At 48.9% G+C, this 14,496-nt stretch overlaps 1 protein-coding gene across 2 annotated transcripts in view; it reads left to right on the forward strand.

Moving 5' to 3' along the window:
- The first annotated feature begins 535 nt into the window (after window positions 1-535).
- LOC137796184 (paxillin-like) overlaps window positions 536-14,496 on the forward strand; it is a 31,732-nt gene continuing 17,771 nt past the window's right edge. For both annotated transcript variants that reach the window (XM_068593941.1, XM_068593942.1), the window contains exon 1: window positions 536-784. In XM_068593941.1, the coding sequence (XP_068450042.1) occupies window positions 772-784 (13 nt within the window). In that variant the 5' untranslated portion in view covers window positions 536-771. The remainder of the gene's footprint in view (window positions 785-14,496) is intronic.

Genomic DNA, 14,496 nt, shown 5'->3' on the forward strand with positions numbered 1-14,496 from the left:
ATATATATATATATATATATATATATATATATATATATGTATATATGTATATATATATATATGTATATATATATATATATATATATATATATATATATATATATATATACATATATATATATATAAATAATCAAATTAAATAATACAGGATAATACAAATTAATTTGAAAGTTATGCTACAATGTTACAAAACACTTACTGCTTTATGCATATATATATATATATGTATATATACATATATATGTGTATATATATATATATATATATATATATATATATATAAATAATCAAATTAAATAATATGTTACAAAACACTTACTGCTTTATGCATATATATATATATATATATATATATATATATATATATATATATATATATATATATATATATATATATATATATATATATGTAAAGTTACACTAACACTATACTTTATAATGAGACTGCAGTACCGGCCTCCGCCGCTAGATGTCGCTGGTCCCCGCGTGTGGGCCCGCTGGGCAGGCAGGGGGCTGGATGTGGGCTGTCGGTGACTCCAGGGGGGCAGCAGGGTATATGTGTGTGTGCATGTGTGTGTGAGAGTGTGTGTGTGAGTGTGTGAGTGTGTGAGAGGCTCGTCGAGCAGCAGGGGAACTTGAAAACTTAACCGCGTCCTCAGAGGCAGCGCCGCGGTCGAGGAGTCCGCCACTGGGAGCTGCATCGGCCGCTTACAGTCCCGCTGTGCTCGAGCACCGGTCCGGTTCTCCGCGTTGGAACGATTTCCGGCCAACATGGATGATTTAGGTAAGTTCGCTCCTCGTGAACGCAACATTTACGTGTGTGTGTGCGTGAGTGTGTGTGTGTCGTTAGCGCTGCGTTAGCCGTCCACTCAGCCGAGCCAGGCTTGTTTTTAACGTGGTTGGTGACTGTACTGGTGTTTTTGTGTCCGGGGGGGGGCGATGCGTTTCTGTCCTCCAGGTATGGTAAGTTCTCCCGGTTCAACGCGGCTCTGCGCGCGAGCTCCCGTGCTCAGAAAGGCCCCGCGTGCGGACACGAGGAGCCCCGGGGACCAGCTTCCTTCCCCCGCGATAAAGATCCCAATTATAACGCGCGTGAGAGGACGCGGGGCTCTGGGCGGGTCTGCGGACTGCGGGGCTCCTCTCCAACTTTTTCATGCTCGGAAATAACCAGCGGGAATATAAATACATGTATATAAAAAAGAAGGAGAGCACAGGTCATCTGACATTTTACGAGGCTCTCACCTATTGATTACCAGACTTACATAACCGCCTCACCTGCAGGTGGCGGAGGGAGGGGAAGGAGGGGGGGGGGGGAGAGCTGCTCTGGTTTACACATATACATCTAACATGATTTTTATATTTTAACCTAAGAGGGCTTTTAAAAAACACTACAGAAGACTCATTGGGAGAGTGATCCAGCCATTGGGTGGTCAGCATGATGATGATGATGAGGATGAAGACCCTTTAAAGACCCTGTGGTCAGCTGACCAGAGCTACCTGAGCTCAGGTAAACATGGACAGGTGACCCGAGGAGAGCTCTGCGGTCCTTCTGCCTCCACACACCAGCGATGAAAGATTGCACGCTCGATGACAGCAGAGAAATGAAATGCCCGAGGGCCGGCTGTGGTGACAGGGTGTGTGTGTGTGTGTGTGTGTGTGTGTGTGTGTGTGTGTGTGTGTGTGTGTGTGTGTATGTGTGTGTGTGGCTCAGCTCAATGTTCTCGGTGCACACAAAGCCGGGCTCCAGATTTCCCCCCGTGACAGTTCCTTTTGCTGTTTTTTTTTTTTTTTTTACTAGTTTACAATCCTCCATGAACACTCGTCACACTGTCTCAGCTCGGCAGTGTGTGTGTGTGTGTGTGTGCGTGTAGTTTAAGTGTGTGTGTAGTTTAATAAGGCCGCTGCAGGCCGTGTGGATGCTTCACAAGTTACTTTCAATGATGTGGAATAATTCATACACGCAGCATGCAGACCCCCTTCAGTGATGGAAACGTAGACAGCCGAATTAAAAACAGAAGGAAACCCACTGAAGCGCTTCCGCTTTTAAGTATTCACACACAAGCATTGACTGCAGTTTGAGTTTTTGTACCCTGGAAGCGGCAAAGTTTATCAGAAACACTCATTAAATGCACCAAAGGAGTCGAGTTAAAACACCCACCAGCATACCTGCATGGAGTCAAAGATGATAAATGTCTTGCAAAAGCTGTGAGCTGCAGGTGAACAGAGGAGGTTATGAACTTATCATTCCCTTTCCAGGCCTTTTAAAATAATAATATAACACTTGTGCACACCGTCTTAGCGCTGCAGCAGAACCCGGATCGGTCTAATTCAGGCCCAGACCCGGCTCTCTCGAGTTGACACGCTTTTGGTGCTACCCAGAATATCGGTCACTCTATATCCAGTCAATATTTATGGATCCCTTCTCCGCTTACGTGGGCGAAGGGCTTTTCCTTCAAGCAGCAGCTTAAAAAAAGAGCGTTACACAACCCAGTGTAATTATCATGTCACAGGGCCGTAAATCCTGTCATCGTTTTAGCAGAGACCTGTGAAACCTTGGCACACACACACACACACACACACACACACACACACACACACACTAATATAACTTATAGACGGTGTTGGGATGAGAGTCAGAGAGGGACGTTTGTTAGCCCGTCTGCTAAGTTTTTAAATGGGTTAAATGCAGTCAGGACATCTGAAGAAGCGCTTCTCGAGGAGCTGTGTGGAGGATATTGTGAGGAGCCATCCACCTCAGAGAGGACCATTAACCTACTTTTATTCATCCGAGTCCTTCCTCTCGAGCGCTGAGCCAACGAGACCAAGAGGTCTTCCACCAACCGGCTCCTCCATCTCCCTTTTCCTCCAGAACCAGCGCTGCTCTCAGGGTGGATCGGGCCCACATGTCGGGGCTGGGCCTCGGCCAAAATGTGTCCTCCTTAAACACTGCACTGCCCCACCCTCTCTCTCTCCCTCCCTCCCTCTCTCTCTCTTCTCCCCCCACTCCCCTCCATTCCTGTGGCGAACCACATAGGAAGCTGCAGGCTGCAATCTACTGACAGCTCAGAGCCGGCTGAGTTCGCAGGAGAGCAGATTAGCTTTTGGGGGGGGGGGGGAAGATTTTGTTGGATTCGGGCAGATTTTGACGCAATTATCAGCAAATCCAGACGGTAATGAGAGTCGGGGAGGTTTCAAAGGAGTTCTTCCTTTCATGCCAGACTTGGATTTTATTGTTTGTGTCTTCTTTTATCGGCGCAATCTGTTCTTATAGGCAAACTTTCCTTGACCTCCCCTCCCTGCTCCAGCGCTCTGGGCCTGCACCAACAAGACATGAATGTCAAACAGCCTCCAAAGTTTACTTCCTTTTACTCACTTTGATCCCCCACTACCTCCACACTATTTCATTTTTTACATGTGTGTGTGTCCACCCTGCAGCAACCGCTCTGTTCTCTCCCCCGCTGACTGGTGTGGCCGTCGCTTCGGAGGCGTCATGTGAAGTGATTCCCCAGAGCGCCGTCAGCACGGCAGCTGCAGCGCTGGAGATGTCGCTCACAGGACTGGGCGTGGGCGCAGCCGTTCTTTACTCCACTCCAAATGAGATCTGATTTAGCCCAGATACTCTGCCGGGTCTAAATTTAGCTCGATTCATTGTTAAAACACTAAATGACGGCTCGAGCGACACTGTTGTCATTCATGTCTGAGCGTGTTTTCCCTCTTATCAGGAACACGGTTTCCTTAATAACCTCGTTTTCCTTCTGCACTGTTCTCCACAAGAGTCGACCTTCGCCTTCCAGACTTTACAAGAGATAGTTTTGATATTTTAAGAGAGACGCTTATTCGCCGTCTCGCCCCTTTTCGCTATTAAGTCGACTAATTGGCTGTTTTGGTCTTAAAGTGGTGATTAACTCAGTCGATAAATCAAAGTTGTAGTGGACTGAGAGGGATATCACTCTCATGCATGCATGCTGGAATGAACAAGGCAGATTGGGGGTTTTCTGGCACTAAATATAAACCTCCAGTCAGAAGCTTTTTCTCCGCTCCAAAGTGTTAAGACGACCAAACGGGGGAAGATCCAGGAGAATTGGCGCTTCCAGTCTGGCGCGCGACTACAACATGTTGTTCTTACACGTTGGTTTCTGTGTTGGGGGAAACAAAGGAGATATAATGTGTGTTAATCAGAGATTACAAACACAGGGTGGACTTTTAAAGAGAGTCAAACATTTACCAGCTGGGAGCTTGGAACAAAAAGGCGCCGTGGCATCATTGGAAGTGTTTGATCCGGCGTTTCTGGAGCTTGAATCATACAGAAAGTGAAGACTGCTGAAGGAAAACGCAATACTGAACCCCTATAAATGATGCAAAGTCAGTTCCCATGATGAAAAAAAACAACTTTTCAGTTAACTTCCTCTTCACTTGATCTCCAAAACCTGGCACACATCACACCTCCAGCAACCGCTCAATGCACCGAGCGCCGCGCCGCCCTGAAGCCGCGAGAACTCTGCTGCATATGAATCATACGCGGACTCAATGTGGCGTCTGCAGGCTCGGGAGAACCTCTCGCATCTCCTCCAGGGTTCGTCCATCTGTTTGACTTTAAAATTAAAATGCCGCGGGGGCTTTGATAGCATATGGTGTGTATGCACACACACACACACGCTACCAAACACTGAGGACAGGCAGCTCTGGTGGGGAAGCTGACTAAGCAGCGACGGCTCGACGCTCGGCCGACCGCCGTGTCTCTCACGCCGTCGCCGCGGCCTGCAGGACATGCAAACCGCTGCTGGAGGGTTGAGGAGGTTCAAACTCCTCTCAACCCGTCTGGGGTTTGGATGGGTGTAGTTTTAATTAAAGATGAGCGTGTCACAGTGTTGCTGCCGCATGCGCTCGTCATATTCCTGCCTGTTTTTTTGTCAATGAGGCCTTTTTTTTTTTATTGGGCGGCTTCTCGTCCAGCTGGACGCATGTTTCCTGACAGGAAGTGCCCCGAGTGACCTCTCAGTCATGAGGTTTCAACAGAATCGCCTCTTGTAGGTCACAGACGGCATGTTAGTCATGCTAACTGGTGGACGTGCCTCAGCCTGGGCTTTTCTTTTTTGGCTACTTCCCTAATGTGAGCAGAAGGAGCTGGTTTGCATTTGGTCTTATTACATTTTCTTCTTGCTGCTTTCCATTTTTATTCCTGGCAGCTGCAGCAGCTCATTAGCTCGACGTAGCATGTTGTCAGTGAAGAAATGAAGTGAAAAGAGAAAATAAGGTGCAGTTCTAACAGATTTTGCAGTATGTATTAGGTCTGTGTGTGTGTGTGGGTGTGTTTGTGTGTATATATATCTCCTTAAAGCTGTTTGCCCTCCGTCCCGCTGTGCTCTGATAAATTGAGTTCCCTGCTGACTTTGTGAGATTCTCATCCTGGCGCTCGGCGTGACAGTGACTGACAGCTGGCTCGATGCGATACCGCTGACCCTTTTGAAGCGCGCTGTAACAGGGAAACAGCTGCTGTATCGGGTTTTGCATACAGGAGAAGGACACAGCAGCATTTTCATTCTAATCCAAAATAGATCGACGGCACAAAAGACGGTCGGGAAGCGAACCGCTGCGCTTCAGTGAGCGTCTGCGTGTCGGATGAAACGGAGCTCTCGCCGCGTTGGATGGCCTTTTAAAATACACCTGCATGTTTTCTTTCCAGGCTTTCCCCCTAATTGGATCCTAAATGTCATTCTTCTGAGAGGTTGTGCAGTTGGCATGGCTGCAGGCTTTGATAACACATCGCTGTTTTATGAGGACGTGGACGGGTGCCGTGCAGGTTTCCTCCGGCCGCGGCTCGGGTTTAAATAGTCACAAACAAGCCGCTGATGCACTGCCCTATTTGGGATATGAAGCCACCACAATGAAGGCCTTTGATGAGACGGGAATGTTGGAGGGGGAGTGAGCATCATTGTGAGTGTGTGTGTGTGTGTGTGTGTGTGTTTCATATCGCGTGTGCTTGAGCTGGATTTACAATCAGCATCTGGCTTCATTCAGGAAGCACAATCTAGACCCGAGTTAATGACGGCGACGCTTCGGTCAGGATTACTACTGCACAAGTTCCATGGGGGGTTAGCGACAATAATGTACACACGCGCACACGCACACACACACACACACACACACACACACACACACACACACACACACACACACACACTGGAGCTGGGCTGACTATTTTCCAGTGGGAAGACATGGCCTCCTTTGCAGAACTCACAACCCATCCTCTTCCTCCTGTCCTCTTCCTCCTGTCCTCTTCCCTCTGTCTTGTTCCCTCTTCTCTCTTCCCTTTGTCCTCTTCCTTATTCCCTCTGTCCTCTTCCCTCTGTCCTTGTCCCTCTTCCCTCTGTCCTCTTCCCTCTGTCCTCTGTCCTCTTCCCTCTGTCCTCTTCCCTCTGTCTTGTTCCCTCTTCTCTCTTCCCTTTGTCCTCTTCCTTATTCCCTCTGTCCACTTCCCTTTGTCCTCTGTCCTCTGTCCTTGTCCCTCTGTCCTCTGTCCTTGTCCCTCTGTCCTCTTCCTTCGGTCCTTGTCCCTCTACCCTCTGTCCTCCGTCCTCTGTCCTCTTCCCTCTGTCCTCTGTCCTTGTCCCTCTGTCCTTGTCCCTCTGTCCTCTTCCTTCGGTCCTTGTCCCTCTTCCCTCTGTCCTCCGTCCTCTGTCCTTGTCCCTCTGTCCTCTGTCCTCTTCCTTTGGTCCTTGTCCCTCTTCCCTCTTCCCTCTGTCCTCCGTCCTCTGTCCTTGTCCCTCTGTCCTCTGTCCTCTTCCTTTGGTCCTTGTCCCTCTTCCCTCTTCCCTCTGTCCTCCGTCCTCTGTCCTCTGTCCTCTTCCCTCTGTCCTCTGCCCTCTTCCCTCTGTCCTTGTCCCTCTGTCCTCTTCCCTCTGTCCTCCGTCCTCTTCCCTCTGTCCTCTGTCCTCTTCCCTCTGTCCTTGTCCCTCTTCCCTCTGTCCTTGTCCCGCTGTCCTCTGTCCTCTTCCCTCTGTCCTTGTCCCTCTTCCCTCTGTCCTCTGTCCTTGTCCCTCTGTCCTCTTCCCTCTGTCCTTGTCCCTCTGTCCTCTGTCCTCGTCCCGCCAGACAAAGAGCATCTTGTTTCTGGTGCCGTGACCTACTTCAGCCCAGAGGAGACAGAACCAGAGCTGATTGGAGGAAACTCTCTCAGCTGAAGTCTCTAGAAAAGGCTCCGACGTGGAGCCGCTCGGTCAGCTGTGTTTCTGGTCGTGGCGCGAGCAGCGAGTCGTCCTCGAGGCCTCCAGCACACCTGTGTCATCACCTGCAGCACCGATGCAGAGAGCTGAACAAAGTGTGTCTCAGTGGATCGCTTCCTTCTCGCCCGCCGTGCCGACGTGAAGGAATATTGTTTCTTCTGCTTCGGGCTCTTCAGTGGCTCACTGTTTTCAGTCGGAAGCAAAAACACCAGAAAAACACGCACATTACCTTTTTTTAGTTTGCAGTTTACCTGAACATGAATGCTTCAGGGTGTAATAAATTCACCTCCAGTGCTGCTGAACATTTTTATTCGGTGTGTTTCCACCACGGTTGCACACAGATGCCCAAAATAACTACAGGGGCGACGCGTCAACCACAGGATGCTCCTGCGCCCACAAACCAGCTCTGGGTTTCTTTGTGAGTCTCTCTCTCTTTCTCTTTCTCTCTCTCTCTTTCTCTTTCTCTCTCTTTCTCTCTCGCTCGCTCGCTCGCTCGCTCTCTCTCTCTCTGGGGAGGGAGGAGCAGGTGGGAAACAGGAAGAAGAGATGCTCTTTTATCTTCTGACGGGGATTGTTTTAGCGACTTGTCTTCTTTCCTCCCGTCGTCAAAGTCATAGGTAGAGATTATTTATACGCTTTCAAAAAGTTCATTAGATGTGTATCGCTGTGAACAATCTGGCATGATACAAAGAAAAGCACACAACATTACTCATAAGCATTCAGTCAAAGACATTGTATGAAAAGCATCAGGCCGATAAGCAGAAGTGTTGAGAGGAAGTGATGCTACTATAGCCATGAGTGCAGCGTGGTTATGACTATACAAATATGTATTCAGAGTAATCTTAGATATACTTTATATATGAGTGTGTTTTGCTGTGTAGCTGCACAAAGTCACAATCCAAAAGATAGTTTTAATGTCACGTGCACATGTAACAGTTACTTGTACAATGAGAAGCTTATTTTTCTGTCCTCCTGCGAAGCAAATGACAATAAAGGTAAAAAATAAGGCTCAAAATCTAGTAAAGATGTGATGACGGTACTGCACAAACTGTGTATAAAGTGCACAATGCATTGCTACTAATGTACAGTGTGGTCATAATATTTATTATGCATGTCCTCACTCTTCTAGTGAATCTAATCACAAGCAATTACGACATTCAAATACAAATTAAACGATCCAATATCTTGCATTAGTACGTTTTTTTCTGCTCCAACTGCGACGGTGAGGCCCGGCTCCTTTAGCAGATATAGTTATTAACAATAGATGATGATAGTTAGGTGTTAATGGGCTCAGACCAACATAACCCTTATGAGATGAAGAGCACTTAGAGATGATGATACCGATGTTGCTCTTAACTCACAGCAGCTTAATAGATCTTTCCCCACGAGGGTCTGGAACAAAATAACTGCAAGCGACGCCGTTGAGGCTTTTGTTGTGACGTTAGCTTTTACTTTCAGTCCCACACCTCGGGGACTTTGCACCCTTTACATGTTTGCAGAGGAAATGAACAGAGGAAAGGTGTGGAGGCTTGTGACTCGTGTCAGAGGACTCAACGATATTTACTGCCGTCTGTATGACGATAACTTCATTTGATAAAGAACCGCGTGAATGCAATTCTTACCTCCATGTGTGTGAACATCAAAGTGGTTGTTCAGTAACGAGCATTGATGTTCTTGCCTAGAGTTATATGTATTAAAAATATATTGCTGACCCTCGCTGGAGGCAGGAAGAGGTGTTGTAGCTGGCTGTGTCTCAAGGTAAATAACAGACAAGCCCACTAATCACTCCATTGTGTCTCCTTTTGTTTAATCTGCACACAATCGGCTCGCTCCTCCCCTGCATCCTGTCTTCATGATCAACTAATCCGCTCTCAGCTCGAGCCGAGAGGGGCTTCAGCTGAAAATGAACAAAAACGTCAAATCTATTTCCTTCTGAGTGACGTCGCGGCCGCTGAACGAGCTGTCAGCCAAACACAAGCAGCTGATTCACACACCCAGCTGTCTCATGGAGTCACACTGTCCTCCATGCAGGACGTGTTTCTGACCACCAGAAGGGGAAGTCCAGGATTTAATCCGGACGCTCTGACGCTGGAGCTGCTAATTGCTCCTCTCTGCTCAGCAGCTAGTTGCTAACTGTGCGGCTAACACATCGGATCCAGTCAAGTTGTCCTGCATCTCGTCCATGTCCCTGCTGAGGCAGCGTGCGGTCAAACTGCACCATAAATCATAATAATATGACCATTTTTACCACGAGCGGTGTTTGTTTTCAGGGTGTTCAGTCGGCTTGCGTTACCAAATTCTTCACATGTGGCACCAACATCCACTTGGACTCGAGGAGGAACTGGTCGCTGTCGCCTCGCAAAACACATTTTGTCCATATTTCAAGAAATATGACTGATTGTCACAAATATCTAACGTTGGACAGACGTGTTGGGAGATTACTTGTGTTTCTGGTCCTGAGTTCAGTATTTAAATGCTGGATTGCTTGAGTCTGAACAGACTTTGCTGTGATCACATTGAATAATTTAGAGTGCAGAACAAGCTGCTGTGTAAGCAGTTGTAGTGACTTAATTGCAGGCGTGCGCTCGGGCCTCCATTTCCGTTTTAATAGCATCTGCAGCAGCAGCGCTTCATTGATCTGAGCGTTGGGGAACTCCAGCCAGACTCTGCTTTGTCCCACGTGACGCAAATGCAACGCAACGCACAGCGTGCGCCGGTTGGGTGGTCTGCAACTGCAATGTCCTCCTGTTGCGTTGCTATCATCGTCTCCTGAGCGTCTCTGCTCCCGCAGGTCAGGGAGGTATTTATAGAGGGCCGGGATGCCTCTGGTATGCGCTGCAGAAGCCTGGCTTAAAGGCACCGGCGTGCACGCTGTTGTTTTACTGCTGCACCACCTGTGTGTGTGTGTGTGTGTGTGTGTGTTTGTGTGTGTTTGTGTGTGATTTAATGTCGCACTTCTGTGCCTGCCGAAGCGCACCAAATGAACACGAGCGCTGGCCTTCTGTTGTTTAGCACGAGCCCAGAGGGGGGAGGAAAGTGTGTGTGTGTGTGTGTGTGTGTGTGTGTGTGTGTGTGTGTGCATGTGTGCCCATTTTGTCCTGATTTTTATATTTTATTTTTATTCCTTCTGACGGAAGCCAACAGTGGGATTCATCATCTCTGTCAACGTGTCACAACGAGAGGCCGTCTCCTCTCAGCGCGACATGAAAGGCCGTCGCTTCACGTCGACGCACGCAGACGAGGAACTGAAGGTTGTTGGTTTTTACACGCGCGCGTCATTTTAACACGCATCATGTACAAAACATCTTCGTCTTAACGGCTGACACTCGGCTTTCTCTCATCTGTCTTATCACGCTCGCATCCGTCTCCCCCTCTCGCTCCGTCTCTCACATTTGGAAGACGAGCTGTGGCATGTAAGGAATTCATATCAGCCGCCGTGCACCTTGCAACACACCAGATACAGAGGCACCAAATGAAAGGAACGAGGGCAAGGGAGATGCACAAAGGAGGTCAGAGAACACAGGTACACCCGCTGCACACACACACACACACACACCGCATCTCCCGGCTGATTATTCATCCCGTTAGTTTCTCTTTGGCGTCGGCGCATATCTCTGGAAAATGCCTCGGCATTTACCGACCTCGCAGATAAAGGCCGCTCTGTGCAGAGGAAACAGCTCCCAGGCGCCGAGCTCCCCGGTCTCTGCACGCGACTCGACATCGCCCCCCGCAGGCCGCAGCCGGCTGCGCGTTTTGGGGGTTTGACGGCGACCGGCTGAATCAACAAGAGCTGCGTGGAGGAGTGGACAGCTTTGATTCACTTCGGTCAGCACCGACGGCCTCCAGCAGCCAGGACGTCCTGTCGGGGGTGATGGAGGCCGATATTGATCAGAGAGCAAAAGCTCCAGGATCGCTTCTATTTACATTTCATGTGGGTTTGACCATGAAAGCGCTGATCCAACATCTGGCCTCCCTTTTCCTGTGAACACACTCGACTCTCCAAATGGTTTTCCCTCCACGCCGCATCCCCCGCTGTGACGCTGCTCTCTGCTTCATCCCTTCTTCTGCCTGCTCCAATCTTCCCAGTCCCCCTTTTTTTTTTTACATCTTCCTCTCTCTCTCTTTCCTGAAACGAGCCCCATGCGCAGCGGCGTTTGTGTAATTAAAATGCACACCATTCATCTGGGAGGAAGGGAGTCTCCTTAATCTGCGTCAACCCACATTTCAGCCTCTGAGGATTTGTGCCTTGCTGCTCCACACACACACACACACACACACACACACACACACACACACACACACACACACACACACACACACACACACACACACACACTCTCCCTCACACACACACACACCCTCTTTCCAGTTTCACTCGCTATCTCTCCCACCGCCGTTCCCCATTGTTTAAACACAGACTTGTGTCGTGGAAGTTAACCCACTGCTGGCGTGTGTGTGTGGTTGTTCCAACAGGAAGTGTGTTACATTGGTGGAGACTGTGTGTTAGATCCTGGTCATGTCACCTTTACTGGACCTTTGCTCTCTTAAGATTTGATTTAGTTCATCAAACTGAAGTTTCAGTCCAGTCTTACACGCATTTACCAAACATGCTCACAAGTTGTTTCCTCTCCTTGCAGACGATTAGATCATGTGTGTCTCTTTGTGAGTTCCTCTTCTTGCTGTAGTTCCATGTTTGGTCTCAGGAGTGTGTGTGACGGTATGTTCCCTTGGCAGAGGAGGCAGACACACCTCTGTGTGTTTGTGTAGCCAGCGGATAAGTCAGAGCATGCCGTGTTCAGCGAACAAACGCTTCAATCTTTCGCGCCGTGCCTGTATCCTAGTGCTGTTTCAGCCACTTTGTGGACGGCCATGAGCCGCTGATTTCCCCTCCTGCCAGGCCTGTGTGTGTTTCCTGTAGCCCGGGGCTTGGTGTTTTAGCGTAGCTCTGTTTCTTCATCAGCGGGGTGGAAGCCGGTTCAGCTGCAAAGCTAAGTTGATTAACATCTCTTGTGCAAACAATCTGGACGAACATCTGTTGACCGAGGTCTCCACCAGCTGCAGGAAAAACCTTCATTCTGACGTCTGCAGCAGATTTGACCTCGCTATTCATGTACGCAGTGTTCCAGAAAGGTCTGCGATCAACGTATGCAAACATATCAGCCACTCTGTGTGTGGTTATCTGATGATGAGATGCATTGTGGGTACGTTGTAAAGCAGAAGTTCAACAGAAGAAAACCTCAAACTGAGGAGGAGTTCACACCGTCGCTGACTTCCTCGTCTCCGGGAGCAGAAGTCGAGCTCAGCGTCTGTTTGAAACGTCCTGATGAGACAAACGATCAGTCACCAGTGTGACTTCTTCATGTGTGTAAGAGATGAAAACACACACACACACACATCTCTGTCTACTTGTGAGCAATGCTGTAATCCTGTAATTTCCCCACAGAGTGACTAATAAAGGATTATCTTATCTTACACACAGACTGCTTTTCAGTGAAGTTTAAACATTCAAATCCCGTCAACCAGGTGGAGAACATGAACAGAAGTTGTGTCACAACCTCACAGGAAGATGGTCGGCCATTGTTGTTTCTATCGAAGCCTCTGGGTTGAGGAGGAGGAAGAGGAAGAGTGGATCTGAAGAGGAGGAGGAGGAGGAGGGAGTCTGGGTGGAGGAGGAGGAGGAGAAGGAGGAAGAGGAGGAGAAGGGAGTCTGGGTGGAGGAGGAGGAGGAGGGAGTCTGGGAGGAGGAGGAGAAGGAGGAAGAGGAGGAGAAGGGAGTCTGGGTGGAGGAGGAGGAGGAGGAGGAGGGAGTCTGGGTGGAGGAGGAGGAGGAGGAGGAGGAGGAGGAGGAGGAGGAGGAGGAGGAGGAGGAGGAGGAGGAGGAGGAGGAGGAGGAGGAGGAGGAGGAGGAGGAGGAGGAGGAGGAGGAGGAGGAGGAGGAGGGAGGGAGGGAGGGAGGGAGGGAGGGAGGGAGGGAGGGAGGGAGGGAGGGAGGGAGGGAGGGAGGGAGGGAGGGAGGGAGGGAAGGAAGGAAGGAAGGAAGGAAGGAAGGAAGGAAGGAAGGAAGGAAGGAAGGAAGGAAGGAAGGAAAGAAGAAGAAGAGGGAGGAGGAGGGGGGAGTCTGGATGGAGGAGGAGGAGGAGGGGGGAGTCTGGATGGAGGAGGGGGGAGTCTGGGAGGAGGAGGAGGAGGAGGAGGAGGAGGAGGAGGAGGAAGAAGAGGAGGAGGAGGGAGTCTGGGTGGAGGAGGAGGAGGGAGTCTGGGTGGAGGAGGAGGAGAAGAAGGAAGAAGGAAGAAGGAAGAAGGAAGAAGAAGAGGAGGAGGAGGGGGGAGTCTGGATGGAGGAGGGAGTCTGGGTGGAGGAGGAGGAGGGAGTCTGGGTGGAGGAGGCGGAGGAAGTCTGGTTGGCGGAGGAGGAGGAGGAAGAGGAGGAGGGAGTCTGGGAGGAGGAGGAGGAGGGTGTTTGTTAGGAGGGAGGATGAGAGAGAAATACGATTAGTTCTCTTCTTTTCACTCGCCTCTCTTCTCCCTCATCTTCCTTTCTTTCGCTGGTCGTTTTCGTTCCTCATTCTCTCTCTTCACCTTTTCTTCCATCATTTTTCGGTGTTTTCAGTCCCTCCTTTTCTTCCTTTTCCTTCTTCTCCTGGTCAGTTTTTTGGGAGCGATCCTGAAGGGTCAGAACACTTTGCTGTGTCAGCAGCTTTTAATGAATGTTTTATTAGAGTATGTATTATTCATAATCCATCCAGTTCAATTGGAAATCTGTAATAACAAATATCGTTTGGATGTTATTCAATATTCAATTTAACTTTCTTTATTTCACTTGACAGTCAGTTGTTGACTGTTTATTCTGGTAACATTATATTCAGAGTGGATTATTGCTTGTTGCTCACAATTCATGAACAAACATTAACATTTTTCTCAGATTTATTAACTGCTGTTAAACAACTTCATGTGTCCTGGAGCTCAAACGCAACACAAAGGTTGGACAGAACAACGCTTAAGACATCAACAAGAGATCCAGAGTTAACTTCCTTCTCTACACTGATGATGATGATGAAGATGAGCAGTGACACAAAGAGCCCTTTAAACACTCAGAAACAAATGCAGGAGGGTTTGAATTGCAGGTCAATGAAGTTGTTGAGGCACTTAAATAGGGCCGTTATACTGACTACATCCATCAATGAAGAGAAACAAGACACACACACACACACACACACAGACACACACACAGACACACACACGGCTGGGTGTAAACGGTGAGTCGTGTCCAGAG

Source organism: Clinocottus analis, unplaced genomic scaffold (assembly GCF_023055335.1).
Source record: "Clinocottus analis isolate CAN_PGR_092001 unplaced genomic scaffold, fCliAna1.0.p SCAF_3, whole genome shotgun sequence".
Lineage (NCBI taxonomy): Eukaryota > Metazoa > Chordata > Actinopteri > Perciformes > Cottidae > Clinocottus > Clinocottus analis.